At 40.0% G+C, this 27920-nt stretch overlaps 1 protein-coding gene across 5 annotated transcripts in view; it reads left to right on the top strand.

Moving 5' to 3' along the window:
* Nucleotides 1-27212, top strand: part of MLIP (muscular LMNA interacting protein) — a 118211-nt gene extending 90999 nt beyond the window's left edge. For 4 of the 5 annotated variants that reach the window (XM_075414663.1, XM_075414661.1, XM_075414659.1 and 1 more), the window contains 4 exons: nucleotides 816-1004; nucleotides 16066-16119; nucleotides 24791-24825; nucleotides 26874-27212. In XM_075414663.1, the coding sequence (XP_075270778.1) occupies nucleotides 816-1004; nucleotides 16066-16119; nucleotides 24791-24805 (258 nt within the window). In that variant the 3' untranslated portion in view covers nucleotides 24806-24825; nucleotides 26874-27212. The remainder of the gene's footprint in view (nucleotides 1-815; nucleotides 1005-16065; nucleotides 16120-24790; nucleotides 24826-26873) is intronic. The other variant, XM_075414662.1, reaches the window with a different exon arrangement.
* The last annotated feature ends 708 nt before the right edge of the window (nucleotides 27213-27920 follow it).

Here is a 27920-nt window from a genome sequence, read left to right as displayed (position 1 = left end):
CCCTTGTCACAAATTTTCTGGGTCTCGAGCTCAAAGGCACAGCGTGCAGGGGAGTTTCTGGTCTAGACTCAACCAGCCAAGCCGGTGAGAATTCATGATGTATTGTGTCAACGGCCTTGATGAAACCTCAGCACAAGATTTGTGCCAAAAGCTGTGTGTGCCTCCTTGACTCTACCCCAAATCTTTTAAAAATCAATTTTTATAAAGGATTTTATCCTTCAGGTGCAAAAAGCACATACATGTTGGCATTTTTTGACCAGAAACACTATTAACCTCTGACAGCTTGCTGTAGTGAAATATATTGTGTGTGCATCTTCACTGGTTCAACTCTTAAATGGCTGAAAAGGCTTGTTAGAGTCTTGTTAATTAGCCTTAAGTGCTCCTGCTAGGACATAGATAAGGCAGACTGTCTTTTGTATGTCTCAGAAACTATTTTCAGATTTGTTTTGTTCCAATCCATCGTCTTGGAAAATGTCCCAAAACATGGTCATTTTATTCTAGCATAAGATCCTTCTGGGCTTTCCTTTTCTGTCACTTGAGCATCAGTTGAGCTGCAAGAGAGAGATGCACTGGACCCCAGTCAGAGCGTAACTAGTTTAATGGGACATCTGCAGCAGGTTTTTGTGTGCTGTCATGCCGATGAAAGTGCTTAGTGTAGAGTAATTGTATTGGCATGAAGGTAGACTATTCTTCCTAGTTAATCATCAAGCCATATGAAATGTAAGAAAGGTGCAAGACAAGCACTTTGCTTTTTGTCCAAAGCGTCTTTCTTGCATCCATTAATCTGTTTCTGTTTACTTTTCTTTTTTTCATAGGAGACTGCTCTCCTACACCCTCTGTATCCAACTAAACTGATCCCTCCAACTAAGTCCCCTTTGCGTCCTCCGTCCGTCTCCCTCTCTGACTGCCTAAACCCCGGACCTTTCAGCCACTTGTCTTCCATCATGTGTGACGTTCATGAAAATCCTTATAGCCCTTACAGTCACAACTCTTTGTACAATAAGGTGAGCTTCAAGTGTGGTGTGATTCAAGAACTTTGTCAGGCTTTCATCCTTTTCATTCTAAGTAGAATTCAGTTGAGTCATTAGGATTCAATGCTGGCAGGTGCTCTGGGAGATGCATCTCAGATGAGCCTGTGTGTCCAGTGTCCCTGGAGATATTATTGCTTTTCCTTCCCTCAGCACAGCTTGTGTCAGGGCTTGCTTGCTCCAGACCAGCTAGGACAGGGCTCCCACCACTCACCATTCAAGATATTTGTTCTCTAAAGGAGGAATAATCTATTTCATCCCTCATGCTCAGATTACTTTTAACATTTACCCACACTGAAGTACTGGGCTATTTCTTTTTTCTTGGGGACTGAGGGAAAGGAGACTAACCTGAGAGAAATACAGGCTTTTTCAGTGGTTTTATCTGTCACCCAGACAAGAAGTTTTCTCTTGCCAATGCAATGGGAATCGCACCCTTGCTGATATTTTTGTCTGCTTTGAAACAGTAGTAAAGAAGTTAGACATCATCTCTGTAGTCTAGTCCAAGGTGTGTGGGTGAGAGTGCTGGCTAATGAGCTTTTTAAGGTGAAAGCTGGACCCTATATCTTAACTGAAGTCTTTTCGAAGAGCAGCTGGCAAGAGTTATTTACAATAATTCAAGAGAGCCCTTGTCTGGTGTTAGAAAAGCATCAGTTGTGGAAGTCCATAAAGATGCTGTTTGGACCCCTCAGATGTATCCCTCCCATGTCTTCTTTTTCTAAGACAGAATCTGGTTGAAAATGCTCAAATCTTGATGCCAGGAGAGATAATTCCACTCTGAGAAGTACAGTGTGCTTTATTTGGGATGCAAGAGGTTAAACCAGAGGCATTAGGTGCTGTTTCTTTAGGCTATGTCATGGTTTCCTTGTCGGGGAAGCACCAGGGTGAAACAGGCATTACCATTTTCAGGCACGCTGGGAGATGAGACTGCTTTAGAGAGAAGTATCACCTCTGCAGAAAATGTATGTTGGTCAGCCATCAGACTCTGAAGAAATGCCTGAAAACCTCTTTCTCTCCTCATTGACTAGAAACATAATTTAGGTTAATAGGCAATGTCAATAGTGCCTGAAGTCGGCCCCTGCATCCTATGGGATTTACAGAATTCACCTTTTTACCCACTTATTAGGATGGACTAAACCTAAAACTAAAAACAACTTTCCCTTCTGTCTTTGAGGCATCCTGAACAAACGCACCTTTTCACATCTGCTAGACTGGGTTTTGTTCTGTTTCACTTTTTACTAAACTGGGCTGACATCTTTATTTAGGCAGCAATGATTTTATGATCAAGTATTTTTCAACAGGTTTCCTGGGTTGTTGCAGGGCATTCACATAAACAAACAAACAGTTCATGTGACTACTGAAGCCAGTTTCTATAACAAAAACGGGTATTTGCTGTTGCTAATGAACACACTGCTAGAAACTCAGAAATTTGTATAGGAAGGCGAATAAAGCAGGGAAAAGCTGTCCAAAGGTAATTAAAGTAGTGTAATTTTTTGGTACATCATGGTAGCTGTTTTCTCAAACAGGGATATTCTTGTTGAATAATTGCTGAAATAAGGGAATTTTGCTGCTCCTCTGATATTGAATAGCACTGTGCACCCAAAACTCTTCTCTAGAATTCAAGGGTCGTAGGACAGTGCAGCCTATGTATTTGTATTCTGCCCATATGGTGATAATTAGGAGGCCTCTTCACCCACAATTTTTTATCTGAGGGAACTTTTGTCATTCCAAGCAACCTTTGTTAGCTTTGCAAACTGAGATATGCAGCCATACCTCTCTGATGTTAACAAGTTCTTCCTGTACAATGTAAACACGAGAGCTACATCATCTCTGATCTCTTGCATTTCCCTGTACAACATAGATGTGCTGTCTTACTTGGGTCATTTTTTACTGTCTGCTGTTAGCAAAGGTATTTCACATGGTTTTCCTGTAAGCTTCACACATCAGTAAACAGCTTTTATTTTTGTATTTTATATATTTTTAATATATTATGCATATTTTATATATTCTTACTTCCATGTTGAACTCTGACTCTCTATTTAAGTCTGCAGCTTTCCAGGGTTCAGCAGCATCATCCACAGCCCAGAAGTCACTTAAAAGTGCTGTATTCTATCAAACAAAAGCTCAGAGGGTCATTTAATTTTACTTCAAATACTTCTGCAGCAGCATTTTGAATGGTTATCTCACCAGGGAGCTAATTGGGAGGGCTGTGCTTTAGATGAGGCCCTAGCACTGACCTGCTGTGACAATTTAGGCAAAAAAGTTCACACATTTGGGCTTCTGGTTGGCTTTCTACTGCCATCCCTCTCGTTGTGTAAGTGAAATCCTGAGGAATATGGGAAAGGCAAGGAGTATAGTCAGGACCCTAAATTTTGGGAAAGCCACCTTCCAACTCTTCAAGGGGTTAGTCAGTAGGACCCCCTGGGAAATGGTCCGCAGGGACAGGGGTCAGAACAGAGCTGGCAGATCTTTAAGGATGCTTTCCATAGAATGCAGAAGCTCCCAGTCCCCAGGTTTAATAAGTCAGGCAAGGAAGGGAAGAGACCAGCATGGCTGAGTTGAGACCTGCTGGTCAAACTAAAGGGCAAGAGGGAACTGCACAGGCAGTGGAAGCAGGGACAGGTATCTTGGGAAAAGTATAGGGATGCTGCCCGGTTGTGTAGGGATAGGGTCAGGAGGGCCAAGGCGCAGCTGGAGCTGAACTTGGCAAGGGATGCTAAGAATAACAAGAAGAGCTTCTACAGGTACGTCAACCAGAAAAGGAAGGTCAAAGAAAGCATACCCCCCCAAGGAACAAGAATGACAACCTTGTATCAACAGATGAGCAGAAGGCTGAGGTACTCAACAACTTTTTTGCCTCAGTCTTCACTGGCAAACCTCACTCCTCACCCCTCCCCAGTTAATGGACTTCAAGATGGGGAACAGAGGGGAAAAGCTCCTCCCACTGTAAGGGAAGACCAGATCTGGGACGACATGAGGAACCTGAATGTACAGAAGTCTATCAGACCTGATGAGATGCATCCCAGAGTCCTGAGGGAATTGGCTGATGTAGCTGCCAAGCCACTCTCCATGACATTTGAAAAGTCATGGCAGTCAGGTGAAGTCCCTGGAGACTGGAAGAAGGGAAACATTGTGTCCATTTTTAAAAAGGGTACAAAGGAGGACCCTGGGAACTACCGACCTGACAGCCTCACCTCTGTGCCTGGGAAAATAATGGAACAGATCCTTCTAGAAGCTATGCTAAAGCACGTGGAGGGCTGGGAGGTGATTTGAGACAGCCAGCATGGCTTTACCAAGGGCAAGTCCTGCCTGACCAACCTGGAGGCCTTCTGTGGTGGAGTGACTACACCAATGGACAAGGGAAGAGCTATGGATGTGATCTGTCTGGACTTCTGTATGGATGTGATCTGTCTGGACTTCTGTAAAGCCTTCAACACAGTGCCTCACAACATCCTTCTCTCTAAATTGGCGAAATAGGGTTTTAATGGGTGGACTGTGCGGTGAATAAAGAATTGGTTGGAAGCTCACAGCCAGAGGGTAGTGGCCAATGGCTCGATGTCCAAATGGACGCCGGTGACAAGTGGTGTCCCTCAGGGGTCTGTGCTGGGACCGGTGCTGTTTAACATTTTCATCAATGACTTAGCAAGATCAAGTGCACCCTCAGCAAGTTTGAAGACGACACCAAACCGAGTGGTGCAGTTGACACACCAGAAAGGCAGGATGCCATCCAGAGGCACCGGGACAAGCATGAGAAGTGGGCCTGTGTGAACCTCATGAGGTTCAACAAGGCCAGGTGCGAGGTCCTGCATCTGGGTCAGGGCAACCCCCACTATCAATCCAGGCTGGGGGATGAAGGGACTGAGAGCAGCCCTGTCAAGAAGGATTTGGAGGCACTGATGGATGAAAAGCTTGACATGAGCCACAAATGTGAGCTCACAGCCCAGAAGGCCAACTGTATCCTGGGCTGCATCAAGAGAAGCTTGGGCAGCAGGTTGAGGGAGGTGATTCTGCCCCTCTGCTCCACTCTGGTGAGACCTCACCTGGAGTCCCGCATCCAGCTCTGGAGCCTTCAGCACAGGAAAGACATGGAAGTGTTGGAGCGCATCCAGAGGACGGCCATAGAATGATCAGAGGGCTGAAGCACCTCTCCTGTGAGGACAGGCTGAGAGAGTTGGGGCTGTTCAGGCTGGAGAAGAGAAGGCTGCAGGGAGACCTTACAGCAGCCTTCCAGTACCTGAAGGGGGCCTATAGGAAAGATGGGGAAAATATTTGCAGTAGGGCTTGTTGCAATAGGACAAGGAGCAATGGCTTTAAGCTAAGGGAGGGTAGATTTAGACTAGGTAGAAGGAAGAAAGTTTTTACCATGAGTGTGGTGAAACACTGGCACAGGTTTCCCAGAGAGGTAGTGGAGGCCCTATCCCTGGAAACATTCAAGGCCAGGTTGGACGGGGCTCTGAGGAACCTGGTCTAGTTACAGATATCCCTGCTCAGTGCAGGGAAGTTTCACTAGGTGACCTCTAAAGGTCCCTTCCAAGCCAAAGCATTCTGTAATGATTCTATGATGAGATAGGCTCCTGACTTTTGTCAAGACCACATGCAATGATAATACTTGTATTTCTCCAAATGCATCCCATCAGTTAATGTAGCAAGTTCTCTCTTCCATCCCATAGAATTTAGTGAAAGTCAATGGGAATCTATGATGTTAACCATGATTAGTACAAAAAATCCGATAATTAGGTCTTCTGAAGAAGCATTGGTGAGAATGACAAGGATTTTTAAGATTAATATCTTTTTTGAGACCTCTTTGGAGAATTTTCAGTATAACTCAATTTACCCTTGATTGTTTCCTAGCGTGTAAAATAATTTTAATTATTTAATTATTTTCAATAATTTTTAAGTCTCAGCAAATGAAGATAAAGTTAACTGATATAAAATGAAACAACTTAATTGTCAGAAGTAATTAAAATTTTTAAGCATCACTGGTAGTGCTAGTAAATACCTTTAGTAAATTGTATTGTATTTCTGAACTGATGTCACTCTCTAGGTAGCTTCTCTGGGAAACAGAATAATCAGATGTCAATAATGGGTTAGTTTAATACAAACAAATGTTTATTTACATAAGAAGTAAATATTCACCACTTAAAATATTTTTTAAAATTTTTCTGTTTTGGTCTGTAGTATTAACATTCTTTGATAACCAAAGGAAGATTAATTTTGATCTTATTCACATAATCAATATTTAACACTTGAGTCAATATGTGTTGATAGTAACCCTGACAATATTTGCCTATTATTTCTTGCAATAACCCTGTCCTCTGTGCTACTCGACTGCAGTCTGAGCTATTTATTTTTAGAAAGAAATTATTTAATTTATTGTCATAAATAGTCAAAGTAACAGAAAACGCCGTACAGTAGACACAGTGTCAGGTGTTGAAATTTCAAACTGTTGGACCTGTTTCTTAAACAACATCCTGATGTCATGGCAATTTCTTTCCATTCTCTACTAAACCTGGGTATTATCTCTGTAAATTCCAGGGAGTTTCCCCTCTCCACTTCTCATTCCTTGGGCTAAGGGATAATATGCACTGTGACTTTCTTGCTGTCTCTCCTGCCATCTAGTAAATACATGGTCGGTGTCCACATGGTCAAGCTATACGTATGTTACACTTCTAACTGTATGTTGTATTTTGCTTCATCTTCCACTAGAGGGCAAAACCCATTACTATAAATTCTTGCAATCATTTAAAATATGTTGTAAATACACTACTGAGAATGGACAGGATGTGCCAGTGAATGGAGCTGCTGCTCTTCACCCATACTTTCATTAAAAAATTATTCTAAACAAGTGTTCCCTCAGAAATGGAAATGGGATACGGGAAAAAACAGAATGATCACCTGTGTCTTGTATTAGGGAGGCTAGATACAGCGAGCTCCTAAAACCAGTAGAATTTTATCTGTTGGCTCAGGGCGTAAGAAAATAACATCTGTCTCTGTCTGAAATGCTTTATTGAAAGGACACTGTGGTGATGTTTAGGCAGACTGGACCCAGTGCCAAGTTGTTTTTGTTTGAAGCTCCACCAAGTATCTGGATCTTCATAGATGATGGAGTTACACAGATTAAGCTGAAAGATAGACCTGGCAGGTTTTGCAGATTGTAACTGTTCAGAGTACTGAAATCCATAAACTGTGCCCCAAATCATTTTTAGCTTTGATGGGAGAAGGCAGCAGGAACCAAGATACTATGTCTGTCATTTTGCTTGGAGAAGAGCAGAGAGCGCTCTGTCCTTTCATTTGTGCACAGGCTGCTCCTGAAATAACGGTGTTGCCCATTCAAGTGAGCAGATTCTGTTCTTACTGGCCTTGTCATCTCCCTTGTCCTCTCCTTCCCCACTCTGTCCCGCAGCCACCAGGCACAGCTGCTCGTATTTACACTCCTTGGTCTTGAATAATTATATAAGTTGAACTTTTTATTGCAAAACAAATTCCTTTTAATTGGAAGAAAACAGGCCAGGAAGTAGGACTTGAGCACAACCGTTGCAGCAGTGGAGAGCCTGAGCTAGTGTTTAGCTCTGTGGTTAACTCTAAAATGTGCTTCTGCTGGGAATCCCTGCAGCCTTTAATGGAGGACTGTGTAGAGTGGAAGAGCACAACTCTTCGACTGTAGTACTGTGTCCAGTTCTGGTCCCTGCAATTCAAAAAAGATGCGGACAGACAGGAGAGAGTCCAAAGCAGATCAACAAAGATGATCAAAAGGCTGGAGAACCTGCCCTATGAGGAAAGACTGAAGAAGTTAGGTGTTTTCTCCCCAGAGAAGAGAAGGCTCAGGCTCAGGGGGGGCCTCCATCACGGTATTCCAGTAATTAAAGGGTGGCTACAAAGAGGATGGAGGCTCTCTATTCCCAGGGAGCCACAGGGAGAACACAAGGGACAATGCGTACAGCTTGCACTGGAGAGGTTCCGTCTTGCTATATGAAAGAATTTTTTTACAGTGAGAACAATCAGTCCCTGAACAACCTCCCAGGGAGGAGGTTTGTGTCTAAACACAACTCCCCAGGGACATGGTGGAGTCCCCATCACTGCAGGTTTTCAAGATGTGTATCCTGGGTTCAGCTGGGATAGAGTTAATTTTCACAAGAAGCTGGTTGGGCTGACCCAAAGAGCCAATCAAATGGGATACTCTATACCATGTGATGTCATGCTCAGTATATAAGTGAGGAGCTGGCTAAAGGAAGGGGATTTGCTACTCAGGAGCAAGATGAGCATGGAGTGGTGAGAACACTGCATGCTGTATATTCTTTTAATCAGTATTACTGTTGTTATTTTCTTCTCCCTTTGCCATTTTGTTAAACTGTTTTCATCACAACCCACAAGTTTTGCCTTTTCTTTCTGATTCTCCTCCCCACCCCACCGGGGAGGGAGGAGGAGCGAGAGAGCAACTCTGTGGTTCTTTGTTGCCAACTGAAGCTAAACCACAACAATGTGTTTGGCCAGGGTGCTAGATAATATTGTCTAGGCTCCCTTTGCCACAAAAGGTTGGACCCTTCCAACCTGGACTATTCTATGATTCTATGATTTGTATGGAGGCACAATCAGTGTAAATATCTGTCAGGGCAGAGAGCACTAGATTTTGGGAAACCAGATGTCCTTTTGGTGGAGAAAGGAATGACCTGCTCAAGTAAAGAGGCAGGGGATTAGCAGATGTAGTTCACTCGTGTGGAACACCTCTTAGTCCCTACTGACTTTCAAACTGCCTTTTCTTTCTGTCAACAAGGGCTGAGCACATGATTCATGTACATCCCTGTAAAAGTTTCCCTGTCATTTAAATATTTAGCAGCACAGTCTTGAAAATGGATTGGAGGGAACTGGCATTCTGCAAGAGGTATGAGAAATGTTAAGAAATTGCCATTTCTGTACCTGATGAGACATTATTTATAAGAGTAAAGGTCCAAGCTTGAAGAGGACAAATTTTCTTTAATGTCCACCTTTGGGCTTAAGCCTATTTAATTTTTTTCTTGGATCTAAACAGAGTTTTCTGGAAATTACTAAATGGTTTTGTGTTGGAAGTGTCAGCCTTCCATAGTCACTTGTAGGTCTGTAGGCTCATAGGTAAGCAGAATATTTAAAAGGAATCTTTATTATTTTTTAAATGAAATCAGTGGTGTTTACCTCACCATCCAATCTCCTACTCATTGGAGTTTGTATTTGATTAATAGTAGCATAGTAAGAATTGACATTCTGTGAATGCAGCAGCCTTTCAAGGTTGCCATGGAAAAGCTCTTTTCTCCCAGACATCATCCCAGCTGCTTTTATTTCTAGAGGAGAGTTTCTTTCTCTCTTTTGAGCTTTGATATTTAAATGCTGGACTTGTGTAGGTGTGTTGTGGTTAATCAACCTTCTACTATCTGTGATCCAGAACAATTGCTTTAGTGTAGGAAAAGAAACCAGAGGCAAACAAGCCAGTTCATTTGTGCTATGCTACAAATTAGATCTTTTCATTGGGAAAATATTAATGCTTAATATTGTTGTGTGTCCTTTGTATATTCTTTTATGGCATTGCTTGGGCTTAGTGAGCTATTTTAGTCACATCTTACTTGGATGACACTTCTGTCACTTTGGACTTTGTTTGTTAATGCCTGCAAAAAATGCCTCTAGAGTTCTTGCTCAGCTCATCTTTAAAGAAAGGCATTTGTCCTAAAGCAGTTTAGAAGGATCATATTTCATCAATTGTTTTCTTCGAAGCCATCAAATTAGCAAAAGAACACGAAGGTAGCTTAGACTCAACAGGAGACAAAGCAGCATGCACTTAACGTAGAGATGTCTTTAGTATGGCACTCCCTGGAAAGAACTGTGCTACCCACTCCTGTAGAGACAGCTCTTCCAAAGGAAAAAAAGGAATTTGTTACTGTGTCCTGTGTCACTCCTTTTGGCCTGGGTAGTTTGGCAATTTTGAGAGCCTTGCTGTCTTACTTCCAGTAGGAGAAGCAGTTGGTAGAACCCTCATATTTCTTTGGGATACTACTGTTCATTTAGAAAACATGCAAGCAAAAAGTTGTTTTCTTGAACATGGTAGGATCAATCCCCAGCAGGCACTTTCCATATATAGAAATCAAAACATGCTTCCCAGTGAGTGCTGTGCCTGGAAACATCCACGTTTCCTCTTGGAACATACTTACAGCCACTTTTGTTGCTTTCTGCCGGTTCATTTATACAGCTGTCTCTGCTGGGATAGATTAAACCAGTCTCAAGCACCAAAAAGTGCTTTAAAATGCTATGTCGTCATTCTTAGAAGTCTCTAAATATAAAAATTGAGTTCAATCTTACGCCTGGCTTTCGAGGATGATTGCATCTAGTCTTCTGCGTAATGGATTTCAGGCAGACATTTTTAATACATAAACCAGTATCAAGTATAATAGAATTTCTTGCCTTAGCTAACAACTCATTTTTGAGATGTCTTTATCTCAGCCTTCTGTCTGTTCAGATTAATGTGCAAACACACATCTTGGGAGAACGACCAAATGAAACGCAGCAGCCCAAATACTACAATACTCCTAGTATCTGCTTCTAATGTCTCTGTTGGTTTGTGAAGCAGATTCTGTGGCATGTCTTGTGGTCATGGGAACAAGCTGGCCACAGCTTGGAGACTGCTTCAGGTGCTAGGATCCTGATCCATGACTCAATATGGACTGGATATAACTCCATTTCTAGGGGAATTTGACACCATAGAATATGGGAATGTTAAAAAATAATCTCCGTTATTGATTTCGCAAAAGGGAACTGCAATCTGGGAACATGTCTTTGCTTGCAATACAGTAATATAAACAAAAGACAAAATTACAAAGAGCAGAAGCCACTCAGAGGTAAAGGTTGTTATTAACAGCAGAAGCAGAGATATACTATTGAATAAAAAATACTAAACAAGATTTGGTGGGCATATAACCTGTATGAGAAATACAAATGATACTTGTACACAGTTTGATGAAGACAGTGAGAAAACAAAGTCTGAAGGAAAAAAATTAATAATTAATGGAAACTCTGCCAAAACATCCAGAGCTATAGACAATTTGTATCTTACACCTCACTGAACACATATGTTTCTAGACAATTTCCTGCTGTTTTTTAGATTGCAGAAAACTCTTCCCAGGTATCAAGGAAAAGTAAACAGTGAACTGATGAACCTTTGGAAACTCTACATTTTAAGGAACGAATTGGCACAATTAGAATTCACTTTACTTTTATTGCAGGTATTGATACAATGTGTGCTACGAAATATGACCTTAATTAACTCCACTTCCAGTTATGTTAGAAAATGTATAAAATATAATTAGTTCTGGTGAAATTCCAAGTATTTACTTAGAGCTTGAATTAAAGAAGCCAGTATTTACCTATGTTACAGAGGTATTACAAACTTCTAGGTGTTAGCAGATTTTTTTCTTTTTGGCAAAATGTTCTGACCTTTGATGAAGAAGTCATACATGATAAACTGTAAATTATAGTACTAAATTTCTCTTTTTCTTAATTAAACAGTGACTATCCTATTAGTAGTTATATAATAGGCAGAATATTATCTTAATACAAATTTTAAAATACTAGGTGGCAGTTACGCATGCGTACTGTTGATAATTTAGTCAAAGTTTGTGGTGTAGATTTAAAGTAGCTAGGGTCAAAGATCTCTTGCAGGAGAAGTTTACTCAGAAAACAGGGCTTATTCAGTTTTGCAGCTAATCTGAGAAGAAAAGTACGTGGGGGGAAGGTGAGCTCTTAAAATTAAATCTGTTTCATTTCACACTCAAACCTGGAAAGCAGTTAAAGTTCTTCAGCTCTTATCAGTCAATGAGCAATGAGCCCCTTCCTGGGGCAGGGAAACATCATCTCTTCTAAGCAAGGAGTTGGTTTCCGTGAGTCCGCAAATAGTTCACAGTCAATATGCTGAGGGAAATTCCAAACACTGGTGATGTTGGAAATGCTGAAATTTTCTTTCCAATACAGATGAAAATTTGAAAACGTTTAAATACTCCAGAAATCAATATGCATCATTTGGGTTGTATGAACTAACTCAAAGCAGATAGTTGTAATCCATGTGATTAGAAGATGTTTGTCTTCTCTGTTGCCTTACTCTGTGGGTGTGTAGGTTGTGGTTCTCATGCCTCAAGTCTTCATTACGGGCCTAGTGTGCTTGCTGGCCACCGGCTCCTGTAATCACCTATAGCAAAATTAGCCCTGTAAGGAACTGCAGAGCTTGATCAGCCCACAGCAGAAAACAGAGACTCTTATCATGATTGCCACAAAGTACATGAATAGTGAAATACATTTTAATATTTTATGGAAGTGATCCAAAATGAAACATCTAGATCAGAAAAACACAGTATTCCAGTTATGGGTGGGATTTCTTATGATTAATCACTTAATTTTAATTTTCTCAATGACTAGTAAGAGTTTGCAAGAGAGATCAATATGTTTTTGCAGAAAGCTTCATTTTTCTGTTACTAGTATTTTTCGTGGAAAAATCATTTTGACAGAAAATCCCCAGCCAATTCCGTCATAGACTAGCCCTGCACGAGAAGTTGAATTTGGCCTGAAAAAAGGCAGCCCAAGGAACATCGACACACTGCTGGGCTTGCCTGCATCTCCCTCCCTCCAGCTCCATTTAGAGACAAGGAATCCCTAGTGCAAAGCCCTGTAACTCCTCCAGCCTCTGGTATTCATACACAAATCTTTTCAGTCTCACTCTGCTCTGGAGCCCTCCAGGCCTATGTTCTGTAAGAACCTGTCAGGGAACCATGTCCGAATGCAAGTTGCCCCTCTTGTGCAGGTACTTCGCAGTATCTGGAGAGTTTTGAAATCTTCAAGTTAAAAATGCACAGGTTACAGTAGTGTATAATAATGATATACAAGTCAGTCATGATGTTCTGTTGCATACATGGCTGAATGCACATTATAAGTCTTTGCTGTGACCACCGTTTCTACTTTACATTTCCCTTTATAGAGAGGTGAAAGGTGTAAAACCATTGGGTGCTTAACTGACTGAATCTTTGCAATGGATTTTATACTGTGTCTTTTCAGAAAGACTGTAGACATAATTACTATAAATTGTCCCTTTACATTATATACTTTCTCTCCCCTTAGTTGAAGATAGTCCTTGTTCTGCTGCTGTGGGTATCTTACCATCTATTGGTACCCTAGATTTCATGTTCTTGTACTCAGAAAAAGTGGTTACCTAGAAAATCGCTTTATAAAAAATGTTTAGTTGTTATGCATGTATGGATAAACATTTTTAGTCTTTGAGAAATTAGTAATTTTTCCTACTGTGAAGGAATGACTCTGTTTCATAAGAGTCTGGAGTACCTAATTTCTTTTCAAAATGGATTAAAGACTTAATGGAGTAGTTTGAAAGAACAGTGTATATGTGAATGTTCTTTGATTACTGTAGTTGAAACATTCTTATTTCTTATGTACATTACGTCTCTCTGGTTCCAAAGAGTTTTAAACCTGTGTCTCAATTAGCAAAGGTTGCAGACCCTCTAGAGAGGGACTTAGATTTATGAAAAAGGTCTTACATTGACAACACAAGAAAGCTTTATATTAGATCAGAGGCAGCTGTGATTCATAGCGCAATAAAGATAAACTGACCTTTCAAAGGCAAATATGTCTTGCTAATTACTCTACAGAGCTAAATGAACAAAGGTCTAACTAAAATATTATATAACCACCTCTTTTCTAAGCCTTGACTGAGTCTGTAAAAGGTTATTTAAGCCAGGTATCTAATTTCCCTTTGAACTTACTTGCACAAATACATATGTATCATCAGGATATCCTGCTCTCCTCAGTACAATTTTTGCAGCCACAAATGCAGATAGTCTAGTTTGCTTTTCCACTGTTCTTAGAAATATTAAAGAAAATGTCACATTACGAGAAAACTGAGTGATGTCTGGAAAAGTTAAGAATTATTAATTAACCTTGTAGGAGTTATGCAGAATTTTGTAACAGGCAAAGCAAACAAGAATAGAAAGTATAAAAGCAATATTGCCGTCTTCCACCATCAACAGACAAAATTCTTTCGTATTTGTTGAAGAAAACAGGGTTTTTTGCCAGGTGCTTGGAGAGGAAAGACTGCCAGTGTCAGAGATTAATGAGGTCTCACTAAGACAATACACCTGTAAAAAGTACATAGTCCAAGTTGCATTCGCACTTCAGGTCTTGTGGCACATGGGCACATTCCTGTATAACTCGGAGGGATAATAGTCACACAATGTCTAGTGAGGGAAGGTTAATCCCACCTCATTCTGCCTACTTTGCATTTTGGTACTTTTAAGTTGACTGTCTGGTACTCTGATGTTGATAGCTGATCTTTGCAGAGAGATGACCATACTCTGTGAGGATCTTTCCCCTGTGCTTAGGGCCGTAAATTGTACTACGACTTGGGTACAAAGCTGAATTTAATCAGGCAGGCTATCTGTCCTGTTAATAATAGGCTCATTTCAACGAAATAAGCTTGCCAAGATACCACAAGAATATTGCGCCTGTGTATCACTGAAGATTGCCCACCCTTGGTAGCTGCAGGATGATGGGTTTGGAAATGGGACTTCAGTCTCCCATGTGCGCCATTGAACACCTCCTGTGTCTGTTGTGAAGAGCTGTGCTGCAGCAGCAGGGTGGCGTAAGGTCTGAGGGCTGCCTCGGCGGCTGTGCTGGCTGAAATCAGGAGCCCAGAGGGCGGCAGAGGGAGGGATGTTGCTGCTGAGAGGACCTAGGCTCCTTCGCCCTTCCTTACCCTTCCTTTGCCCAAAATTAATCCCTAGTCTAAATTTACTGAATAAATAAACTTATTGCCTGAAGTTATTCACTTACCTTTTCATTTTTGGGGAAAAAGAAAAGTTAAATGGTTTAAAGCTTCTGTAACTGCTGCAGTTGTTGCTAGAGTTGGTTCCTGCTTCCCTGAAAATGAATCAGGGCAAATTTACAAAGGGAGAGAAAAATACATAGCAAATCCATAAGGTAACTGCAGAAAATTAGAGTATATCCCACTTCAGTATCCTTCTTTGTATGTAGGGCCAGTTTAGCAGATCAGTTTTGCCTCTCAAAAACCGCAGTTTCAAAATTCATTTTCTTAGGGCAAGAGCAATATTTTTTTAATGAGCACATCATTTGTTATTTTTCTTTTTTATCTAAATACCAAAATAAAGTAGTGCCTTTGATACGTTGAAAACAGCAGGCTTCTTCCAACCTTCTTTTGATACAATTCTAAAATACCCAAACCCCAAGACTTTCAGCAACCTTTGCTCTAAAGACAATGACTCCATGTCACTGTATAGGAAAAACTTACAAGTTTATGATCTTAGCATTGCCTTTATAAGCTCGGGCTTATCTATTTACCTGTATGGTAATTAAAATCTTCTTGAAATTGGTGTGGTTCTTCACTTAAGTCACATTCATCAAACTTCATTACTCAGATGCAAGTCATATAATACTCAAAACACTGGAAAATTACTGAGGACTAAAACTCCTTTCTGCACATACTGATTATTGTTATACAGCATTTTTTAGTTAAATATTTGTATGATTTATGTCTATGAAATTTAAGATAAAGGAGAGCTCTTTTGGAGGAGGTTTAAGAAGACAGATATTCAAAGTGACAGAAATATGGTTGTAGTTTTAAATAACTTTATGTGCATTATCTCATACCAAATGTACTATAAGGCAGGTGCCCTTGCTGTGATTTTTACTTGAGATGCCTCTTTCAGATTGGAAAGTGGTTTATCCTTTCCTCGCCCTTTTAGTTATGGGAATATAACAGAAAAAAGGCCATACCTTGAAACAGATTTTCATACAGGCAAGGAGTAGTGAGAGAGAGCCTGTTCAACAGGGAGCCTGTTGAGTTCAAGCGGGATCTCATTGCCTTGCTATCCTTTTCATGACGGAGGGTATTGGCTTTCATTATTAAACTGTAGTGATATTTTATATAGACATTGAACTGATAATGGATTTTTTTTTTCCTGTTTTTAACCTTATGCTCTCTCCAACTTGTGACATCTTGGCTCGGCAGCCCAGTCATCCCATAGTGCCTATTCCAGAAAATGAGACACTCAACTCTAAGGAGGTAATCGGCTGACATTTAATTGGTTTAGCATTTGCATGCTACCTTTATCTTTTATTTATGTAGCTTGTCTAGAGTTGAAGAGCAAAAATGTGCTGAGCTCCCAAGTCTGCTTTTGCCCAGTGCATGGACTAGATAAGCATTAATTATTCCTAATGATTAATGAAGAAGAAATAACAGAGTTGTTTTGCAGACTGTCTTGCTTGAGTGAATTTGGAGTAACACTAACATTTACACTTCAGGTTCCTGAAACGTGCTGTTGTGATTTTAGCAAGTGGGATTTGTTAAATTATGCAGTTAGCCCCATTTAAATCATGCATTCCACAATTTGCAGTCACTGGTATAGTTTCTGTTTTAAATCCCAGATACCACAACTACCAGAAGCACTTAGGATAATTAGTTATTGAGAATTTCATAAACGACTGTGAAGAAAACATATAACAACACCTAGTGCAAGTTTGCCCATATCAATATTCAGTGCTGATTTTATTTGACTTTAAAGAATACAAATCTTGAAGTCTAAATTCAGTGGCCAATTCCCTACTACTTTTACATATCTAAACTCTAGGAACACAGTGGTTATCATCCTAGATAATTCATTCAGTGAGAGCTGAAACTATCTGCTACACATCATCAATTTTCTCTTCAGACAGAGCATATAAAAATTAAAAAGGTTCTGCTGGCACAGGCAAGTCTTGTTTCCAACAAGGTCATGAACAAGAAGTTGAATTATAGCCTTAATGTTGAAATAAACATATGTAGTTTAATTAACTACCATATTCTTTACTGTAGGCTTTGGAAGGTAATAGAATGTATTTAATTAAAAGACATTTTGAATATTATTTTAGAAAGTCACATAAGAAAGCATAACTTACTACCAATAATAGCAGTATGAGTACATTTATGACACAAGAATGATTTTTTTACTACTGAGACCTCTTTTGATTACCAGGTGCATGCTCACAATTATTTCACAGTTTTTTGATGAGTTTAACGATATAGGTAAGAATGATAATTACATATTCGTAACGCAGTTTGGTTTTAATTTACTATTTTAAATTTAGTTTCTAGTCTTGCTAAAAGCAGCAAAATGAGCATTTAAATAAATGAAATGGATGTTTGCCAATAATTGCTGCCAAATGATTGACTTTCTTGTAGTCGTAAAAAATATTGAGGGAGTCTTGAGGTCAAGCCCTTCACATGTTGGAAGCAGAGGGTTTGCCTGAATTCTGAGTTTGTTGACAGTCTGTCAATATGTCCTCACAGTTTATCTCAGTTTCCATTGGAAAAAAAAGGTTAGGACAGAAAAAGAAAGAAAGGAAAAAAAAAATATAGGCCTCTCACTTGATGAGAAACATCCCCGGCCTCTTTGTGTGCAGGGTCGGGGACTTTGAGCTACTTCAGATCTCTTTTTGTTTGAATCTTTGTCACAGCCTTCCAGCCTCCTCACTTTTTCCTTGCCTTTGACCTTTCGGTTTGTTTCTACACTATCAAGCCCCTTTCCTCTGCCTCCCAGGAGCCACTTCTTGGTTCTCTGGAAAGAAGTTGTTAAGGTTTGTGCTGTGGATCTATCCAAAGGAAGCTCCAAGGTGCCTTTGCAAAATGAAGTTAGACAACAAATACCTTGCGGAGCTTCTTAGATAGGTTGTTTTTTTCCATCTCATCTGTAAAGTTTCTGAAATATTATTGAAATAAAGGTATTTCATTAGAGGGTGGTGAGAGGGATTGAATAGTTCTGAGGATAAAATTGTTGTTGAGATTTGCACTACATCAGGCACTCCAAAACGTGTATATATATATACATAAATGTATATATGTGTATTTGTGTGTGTGTATAAATATGTTTATGTATGCATGTGTGTACATATATGCAGCCTCTGGTCATTCAGCTGATTTTCCTGTATTTGAAAATAAGATAGAAGAAAGCAAACAGCTAGATCCCCATATCTTGTCTTCTTCCTTACAGTTTACACATTGAGAGAAAGATTTGCAGACCTAATGGAAAGACAGATCTTCTCAAAGAGAACTCTTTCAAGAAACAAGACTCATAATTTGATACATTATTAATATCAGTTCAGAAAGTGAAGCATCTCTTACTGACATATTAAAGTCCGACTACCGTGACTCAGATATTTTTGAAAATATGAGATTGTAGCGTGTTCTGAATTGACAATAACAACAAAAGTGTGAAATTCCTTTGGTTAGAGGCTAACTTGGTCTGTTCCAAAGCAGATAAAATATATAGCACTGTCTTCTAAAAGTTGTCTTGTATATTAAACAAACAGTTTGAACAGAATTTCTGTCAGCCAATTTATAAAAAGCTAAAATGTAGTCCAACAGTTGGAATATTTGTATAATTACCTGTAGAATAAAGATCTCTGATGAAATTGTCATATTTATAAAGACCAAAGACAATCAATTGGAAAGAAGAGGATTTATCTGGGCTGTTATCAGTACTATTTGTACTTCCCTTGATTAACATCTTATTGGGTGATGGTCATTCACCACTTACAATAATGTGAGCTGGAGGCAAATAGTGAGCTTTAAAATAAAAAAAATAGTGTCAGGTACCGTTTGGTACAGCTGAGCAAGCTGAGTATTTGTGCTGGTTCCCTGGGGCCTGTCACTAATTTGTATTTTGTAACTGACTGAATATACAGGTGGACTCCAGCCCGTACGTAGATACAGCAGGAAGAACTGTGTCAGGCTCACCATGAGCTGGTCAGGAAACAACATCAAGAAATGACACATTTTCTGTTTTTTCTATGACAAATCAAAGAAAGTCTTCTCCAATGAATTTTTCAATGTACTTGTACTAATTTTTTCCCTCAACTTTTAATCTCATTTTTAGCAGAAGGAGGTGACCAGGGGACACCATGCTGGCCATGCTGAGATCGAGCAATGTCTTTCCATGTTTAGGGGGTGGCAGAGAAGACACATATGCATCTAGAGATGACCCCCTTTGCTCATTCTCTGTCAAGAAGGACTGAACAAAAGCATCTGTTTCCCTTGAGATCTTTTGTTGGAGACAGAAGTATACAGCACTGATACCCAGAAGGAGATCAATATTTATGCTATCTTGGAGACAGACAGGAGAGTAACATAGAGCAAGGAGCAGCTCAGAACATTTGAGGCACTCTTCTGACCTGCCCTGAGGGTGATGGCTTCTTTGAGATATGTTATTGTTGACCTGTCTCTGAAGAGTCACCAAATTTTTACCTTTTTATCTTTTATGTGGTTGGTTCTTAAAAACTGTGTGTTGTACTGCGTTCCCTTTTCAGTGCAGTGAAGAAAACAATGTAGGCCTTGGTTGATGATTTCTAAAATCACAACATCTTTCAGACACCTGTGTTACTGATGAACCTATCTTGACTCTAAGAATAGTTTATGCTGAAATTACACTTTATGAGTTTACATAACCCACAAGTCTCCACCTAATTTAAAATATCCTTTTTATTAGTGAAGTTCTGTTTCGATGCTGAACTGACTAGGAAAAATTCTGTCAGGTTTTAAGCCCAACATTATTCTTACTGCTGTAATAAGTACCTTAGAACTCTGTCCCGCACTCTCTGTCCTCACCAAAATGCTCTTTGTCTAAAATTATATATAGGATCGTACTTAACTTCGTCAGCAGTGCTGAGTCTAGCTGGAGGCCTGTAACTAGTGGTGTCCCTCAGGGGTCAGTACTTGGCCCAGTCTTGTTCAACCTCTTCATCAATTATTATTGGTGGATGACGTTAACCATGAGCCAGCAGTGTGCCCTGGTTGCCAAGAAGGCCAGTGGGATCCTGGGGTGCATGAAGAAGAGTGTGGCCAGCAGGTCAAGGGAGTTTCTCCTCCCCCTCTAGTCTGCCCTAGTGAGGCCCCATCTGGAGTACTGCATCCAGTTCTGGGCTCCCCAGTTCAAGAAAGATGAGGAGCTACTGGAGAGAGTCCAGCAGAGGACTACAAAGATGATGAGGGGACAGGAGCATCTCTCCTACAAGGAGAGGCTGAGGCAGCTGGGCTTGTTCAGCCTGAAGAAGAGAAGGCTGAGAGGGGACCTTATAAATGCCTAGATATATCTTAAGGGTGGGTGTGAAGAGGATGGGGCCAGACTCTTTTCAGTGGTGCCCAACGACGGGACAAGGGGCAACCGGCACATACTGAAGCATAGGAAGTTCCACTTGAACATGAGGCAGAACTTCTTCCCTCTGAGGGTGACAGAGCACTGGAACAGGCTGCTCAGAGAGGTTATGGATTCTCCTTCTCTGGAGATATTCAAGACTGGCCTGGACAAGGTCCTGTGCAGCCTGCTGTAGGTGACCCTGCTTTGGCAGGGGGGTTGAACTAGATGATCCACAGAGGTCCCTTCCAAACCCTAACATTCTGTGATTCTGTGATTCTTCTCCTGCAATGTTCCTCCCTCAGAGCGAAATACACAGTGAGAGGAAGTCAGTATTATTTATGTAATTCCCCCCCCCCCAAAAAAAGGGTGGGTAAATGCTCTGTGAAACGTAAGCACATCCTTGACCTTTAAGAAGCAGTGAGAGCGAGGAAGAAGGGAAGGTGCTGCTAGTTTCTGCTTCATGATTTGTATGGTGGTGTTGAGTTGACGGTTGGACTTGGTGATCTTAAAAGTCTTTTCCAACATTAATGATTCTATGATTCTGTGATTGTTTTCCTTAGAGCAAAGTACTAACTGGGAAAAAAAAGGAGTTACCTTTGTATTCAGAAGAACAGCATTCTATTTTTCATGCAACTTTAGCTTCACTCTGTAACAGCATGAAGCAAATCAGATTTGCCACTTCCCTGTGAAAGCAAGAAAACAAATAAGTGACATTCTCCTTGTGAAATCCTTCTCTACAATCAGTGCTTTTTAGTTAGAGGAGGTCTGAAGGATACTCCTTTAAAACCTAACCAAGAGATATACCAGTAATTTCCGATACCTACTGTCTTCCTTTCAAGTAAACCTAGTGTTTTCCCAGGTTATGATATGTGAATGATGTCATAATTATTCTCAGAATTGTACCGAGTCAGAATCTTCAGAGAGAACATGGGGCATATGTACCTGTATAGTCACAAAAAGACATTGCATGCAGGTGCTAAAAGTATATACTCATTACCCTTACTCATGTATGACATGCAAAATCCCAAGTCTATTTATTATACAGTTACTTTAGGTTCATATAATTGCAGTTGTTACTCTGTCTTATCTATTTGTTATTCCTGAAAGATCTGCAATAATTACTTGAGATAATAATAGCATCTGTAAGGTCAGCATTCATAAAAAGACCCCATGAGAAAAAGCTGAATCCATTGACTTCAGTGGTGACAGGATTTCATCTACTGTCTTCCGTGCAAATTTGTCAAAGTTTTAGTACAAGAAGCTCCTTTTTTTTGCAGGGGGGAAGAATTAATCTGCCCTGCTCCACTTTAAACAACTTTGATACCAATAAATTCTTGAAATTTGGAATTCTATGAAAATCTCAGTAAGGTCCAAAGTTCTGTTATACGTTGCTCTTAATCTTTATTTACTTAAGGAGTGTTCCTGGTCAGAGGTCCACATTAGTACTGAACATTGATAGATTCTACATGTAAGAAGAAAATGTACCCATTGTATGAAAGAGTCCTTCTACTAAAGAATTTATGTAAGGCGTTTCATGATAGACCAAAGCTTCAACCCAGATGACATTATCAGAGCAGAGTGACATTCTTCCAGGTAAAAAAAAACTGTCATTGTACCCTGGATTTATAAAGAAAATCCCAGAGTGTACAAAATCCCCCCACAAAGTTGCTTGACACCGTGATCACCGTGAAGAGGGGATGGATGAGCATGGGCTGTGCCCACAGCAAAGGCCTGCCCTTCCCTGTCTCTGGTGGGAAGGTGCGAGGGTAGGATGCAGCCTGCCTTCTCCTCCAGGTTATCCTGACAGCCTGGGCAAGACTGCTCATAGTTGTTAGGCATTCTGTAATGATCCAGCTCTCGTGTACCATTCAATACCTTTCCAACTTGTAAAAAAGATCTCTGTCAAAGCAAGAACAGGAGTATGGTAGATACCCAATGAAACTAGAGGGAACTGTATCGGAAGCTGCTCCTACTCAAAAGTCAGCTCCTTTGTCCAAGCACCTTCTTCCATTTGGTGCTGGGACAGGTCCTTCCCTGAATGCAGATGCCTTGGAGCAAAAGACTGCTTTCATCCTTGTGCTTTCCTTTGAGACACAAACATGGTCTCTCCACCTGTCACATCGTGGATGCAATATTCACTTTTTGCTTTCAGTCTTGCATGAAATGACAGCCCCACCCTCCAGGAGAGTGGAGAGCTGGTATGCAGAAGTACCAGCAGGCAGGGCACCGCTGCCAGCTCAGTCGCTAGCCAGGCTGCAGAGCACGCATGTGTTACACTGTGACACAGTCAGCATCTCTTCTGTTCCCACACCTGGGATGCAGGGTCAGTGATCTTTGCAGCACTGCTGGTTTGCAGAGTTTATGAATTATCTAATGAACTATGGTGTATTAGGCAATTCATAAAAGCTGCATAGACTGGGACTAAGCATAGAGAACAAGGCAGCAAATAATAAGGCAAAGAGCAGCAGTGATACATATAAAAAACGCTCTCAGATAATGCAAATTGGAAAAATCCTTTGATGTTGCTTACCTCCAAAATGAGAACTGTTCTGATTTGACCTGTGATCTTCCAAATTATTTTGGAAAAAAATGAACAGTACCTCTTTAAAGGATAGTCTCATCATCCCTTGTTTATTTTGACCAGTCCAAAGACTGCAGCCCTAGGCTCTCTCCATATCATCATAACAGTTAATTTAACTGAAACTTTAACAATCCTTTAAACTTTTAAATTTGTAATACTTTATTTGTACAATGGGAAATTTATACTTGGAATAGGTATTTGGGCAATACTTTTGGCCAGCTTCAATGTTATCTCCTTGTTTTAAGTAAAAAGTTTCAGTTATATCCTACTGACGTGAAAGAGTGTATTAGATCACCATGCATTAACAAGGAAAAATCATTTTATACATTTATAGTATTTTTTCTAATGTAATTGCTGTAAAAAGAATTACTGTAAATGTGTTGCTTATATAGGAGATTTACATTAAAAGGTCTGAAAGGGTAACAATATAAATGTGATACAGAGAAAGTACAAAATGACAGTATGTCATTTAAACTGCTATTTTAATCTAATTCTGTTTGGCTTTAAGAAACATCTGCTGTAATTGGTCACCTTTAAATAATGGCAGGAGTACTGTGTAATAGTTTTAGAGGAAAAGAGCTTGCCCTGAATAAGTAGTCAGAACACAGCTGTAGTTTGAAGAGGGTTTTTTTTTCATTCAATGCTAAAGTAATGCATAAGTAATTAGGATGACAGAATCAGACAAAAAGTAGTTAAAGTGTTTGACCACCTTTACGATAAAAAATGTTTTTACTTACAGCTAGTTAAAATTTCCCTGCTTGTTGCCTCGTTTCCTTTCACCATGCAAATCTGAGCTGTCTCTAAACCCCACTTAAATAGCTGGAGAAGGTAAATAGACACCCCTTAGCCTACTCTTCAGATTAAACAAGCCCTGTAGCCTCCTCTCGTATGTCATATGTCTTTCCCAGAAATCAAGAAACGCTCTCAACGATCCTGATTGTCCTCCGTTGGGTTTATTCTGTTTGCTTGACAACTCTTTTCTACTGGGAGGGCTCAAAAATGGAAAATATGTTCCAGATGCAGCCTCGCTAGTGCCCAACAGAGGGTAATAATAACTTCCCTGGACCTTCTGGCTGTGCTGTAATTAATGTAACTGTATATGAGGTTATCCTTCATCACTGCAAGGGTGAACTGACCCACATTCATTCTGAAGTGAACCAGACCTCAGGTCCTTCTCTGCAGAGGTGCTACCCAGCCTGTACTGCTGCATGGGGTTGTTCACTTCCTCCTACAACCAACTTGTTCCTCACCAGATGCAGGATTTTGTATTTGCCTTTGTTCACAAAGCTCCTGCTAGCCCATTCCTCCAGTCTGGCAAAGTCCTCCAAAATGGGAGATGTACTCTCAGCGTATCAGTCCCTCCCTCCCCTCCAATTTAGTAACATCCACAGACTTCCTGGACAGGTAGGCTCTCCTACCACCCAGGTCCCTGATGAAGATGTCACCCTAGCATGCTCTGAAATGCCACCTGGAACAGACTTTGAATGGTTGACTACTATCTTTTTGGTTCAGCCAATTATTCACCCGCTCCATAATCCACGCTTCTCCTTGGTTTGGGTACCAGCTTACTGTAGGACACTGTGTTGAAAGCCTTGCTAAGGTGGGGGAAAACGACATCCATGCCATGTGAATGCAAGGTTGGCCACACTCTCTGTCCTCCCAGGACGCGGCCCAGAAAAGAAATGAAAACCCAATAGGAATCTAAAATGTCCTCTAAAGTGCATTTAACCAAGGTTACGCTTGCCGGTTGAAATTTGCTATGTATGAGCGGTGTACTTCCTCAAACATTCCAGTGCATGAAAAATCATCCCCAGTTCAGTAAGCATAGTTATAAATTAACAGTGCAAGCAACCAATGTTTTTAAAAGACAAAATGTTGTACAAAGTTGCCCACCAGTTTGTAGAACTGTGCCTGCATAACATAGTGCAGTTTTATTCTCCTCTCCACTGATTTGATTTCACCTTTTATTCCCCTTTTTCCTACAGGTTACCAATGAATGATGTTCTGTTTTGCTAGGATGGTAAGTATTACTGTTTTTCTGGCTTGATTACAGTCACACTCTGAGTATGCAACTACTTCTTTAGTGCCTTTTTAACAAATTTTTATGATTTTGTTTAGGAAGATGATAGGATGCTTTAGCTATACAATTTAGTGTTTGGAAAATAAGCTGCGTATGTTTAGTGAATTATTTTCTATTAATATTTACCAATGTAGAATAATTCCACTTCTTAGCATAAAAGAAAAAAGTCACAATTGAACTAATTTTAAGTGGAATGCAATCACACAGTTGGAAGAAATTGAGGTATGGTCTAGAACTAGATTGTGAAGTAATGTCATTGAAACAAGATGAATATTATTTTAGTCTGAGTGCATAACCACATGGCACCATTAAAATGAGTGGTTTGCTAGAGTTAAACAATACTATGTTTCAAATAATACGCTATGCTTGAAAGAAGATGTAATGTAGTACTTAACAAGGGAGGTCAGAAAATAGGTGATACAGAAAAAGCTGAAAAGTTTAATGTCTTTTTTGTTTTGTTTCAGTCTTCACAAAAAAAAGTTAATTATAACTAAAAGTTTATTTCAGTTATTATCAAGAATTTTGGAGTAGGATATTGGAGAGAAAATGAAATGAACACCTGAAGGAATACTGAAGTAAATTGGAGGCTAATGAAACTTACCCTTAAAATACTTAATCAAAGCAATTTCTCAAACATGAGTGATTAGCAGAATAAGTTGGTTGCCAGACAACTGGAGAAAGGCAAACACAATGTCATATCTAACAAAGGAGGAAAGGAAAATCTAAAGAGTTACAGAACAGTAAACCCTAATAGCATTTCCAAGAGACTGGAACAAAGTATTAAACAACCCATGTGTAGGCATCTAGAGAATGATAAGGAGATAAGAGGACTTGCACAGGGACACGTCAGAAACAAGTCCTATCAAATTGATCTCATTTCCTTCTTTGACAGCAAAACAGATATAGGGGATGTGTTTGATACAGCGTATCTTTGACACAGTCCCACATGGCATTCATAAGCAAGCAAAGCAGATACGGACTAAATTAAATTCACAGAAGGGAGATGTCCAGCTGATTGGAAAGCTGAACTCTGAGAACAATCATTTGCTGCCAAAGTAGGAGAACATCTCATACACGCTTCCACAATGTGTTTTCTAGCTCTAGCACTATAAAACATTGCCATTTATTATTTGCTCAATCACATGTGCAGTAAGCTTACCGAATTTACAGATAATGCCCATTTGGGAGGACTTGCAAGCTGCTTGGAAGGCAGGATTAGAATTCAAAAAATGTCACTTAAATTAGAGGAATGGCTTAAAATCAATATGGCAAAATTCACTGAAGACAGATGTGAAGAAATATGAAAAGCACAGACAGAAAAGGAATGACAATAACACTGCAGGACAGAACCTGTGCATTACAGGGGACCATAATCTGAATCGGAGTTGGAGAGGCAATGCTCTTATGAAAAACGCCATTCCAGGGAGATGTTAAAGGGAGTGCTTATAATATGGTGGAGGTAATTACTTGTCTCTGTTCAGTGTTAGTGAAGAATCAGTTGCCAGGCATTTGGGAAACACATGGTAGATTTAAAAAAGATGTAAAGATTTCAGTGTCTTCACACAGAAGAAAAGAAATGAGGACAGAGTAGAGGCACAGCAGGTTCTATGTCTCCATCCTGCATGAGAGCAGGAGAAAAAGAAATGGGCCTGAATTTCAGGGAGAGAGATTTCCTTTAGAATTTGGACAGTTGCAGCTATGTGGAAATTTAAGTGCTAAAACAGTTTACCTCAGGCTGCTGCAAATACAGGCAAGCATCTCACAAGGTAGGTTTAGCTGATGACCAGCTGTCATCTTCTCCCACAGCTACAGCACAAATGATGTGGCTCGATATATATTGACGGCTTTTTTCCTGTGATATAGAGTTACATTTGTTAGCCAGATCACCAGGTTGTATAAATTAGGAAAACTAAGTGTCTTCAGTGCATGTTATGCAGTTTACTAATCTGTGTTTTTGACAGCTTGTGTTCACAACTCTTCTTTTGCAGCCCGAAATTAGGATCAAGAGCTAAAACCGTATTTTGAAGCCTGTTTCTATAATGAGAAGGAATCCATGGCACAAATGTTATTTAAAGTACTATTTAAAAGAATAAAATTGCTTCCAATATGCTAATTGCAAAGCAGTAATAACAATCAAATTTTCTTTCAAGAGATAATCTTCTCTACTAGCTTAATTAACCCCAGAGATACACACATGAATGTGCCGTATTGAAATATTGTTTCCTGGAGTGCTTGCTGGTTTAAGATACGCCCAGTATAACACAGCATATTTTCTTTAGAAATAATATAAATGTTGAAATTAAATAAAGCTGTATTTTTGTTGCAAAGTGTTTGTTGTGATTCTCATTTTTACTCCTGTAAATCCAGCTCCATGTATTTCAGATAACTGAGAACAAGTGTCAGCATCGTTGGGAACAAATGCTCCCATGCTCTTCACCTTGGTCACATTTTGCCACCGCATAGACACTTAGGTTTTGTGAAATACTCCAGGCATTAATCACATTTGTGTCAGCACCCACAGTGATCAACATGCACAGTGATTCTCCCCTGCTGTGCAACACTGATAGCTCATTTGGCCAGGCAGCGTCCATGCCAGCTGGTGAGTGCAGGCAGAATTACCAGCTGCGTTCCCCAGTGCACAGGGAAGAATCATCACTTTCCAGTTTATGCTGCTGGTTTTTTGACCCTGTGCTGCTCCCACACAGCGTTGCCCAAGTCTGAATCTTAAACAATTTGCTTCCAAAATGTATTATAAATGTCTAAGGAAGCTGATGGTCTGAACCTGCATGAGCCAAATGCCTTCTCCCTGATCCCTTGATGCTTTGAACCACAAATCACCCCACAGGTACGTATATGTTTAGGACCTCTGCATCACAGTGTGATGCACACATCCTGGTGTGCAGAAGCATTTTACCTCCTGACACACTGTGTTGTAGTTAAGATTAATATTTTAATGAGAATTTCTGCTGCTTTCATTAAAATTAATGTGATGAACTGATTTTTAAAATATTATAATATGTTAAAACATTGAAATT

Source organism: Opisthocomus hoazin, chromosome 2, assembly GCF_030867145.1.
Source record: "Opisthocomus hoazin isolate bOpiHoa1 chromosome 2, bOpiHoa1.hap1, whole genome shotgun sequence".
Classification (NCBI taxonomy): domain Eukaryota; kingdom Metazoa; phylum Chordata; class Aves; order Opisthocomiformes; family Opisthocomidae; genus Opisthocomus; species Opisthocomus hoazin.
This window is presented reverse-complemented; position numbering and strand designations above follow the sequence as displayed.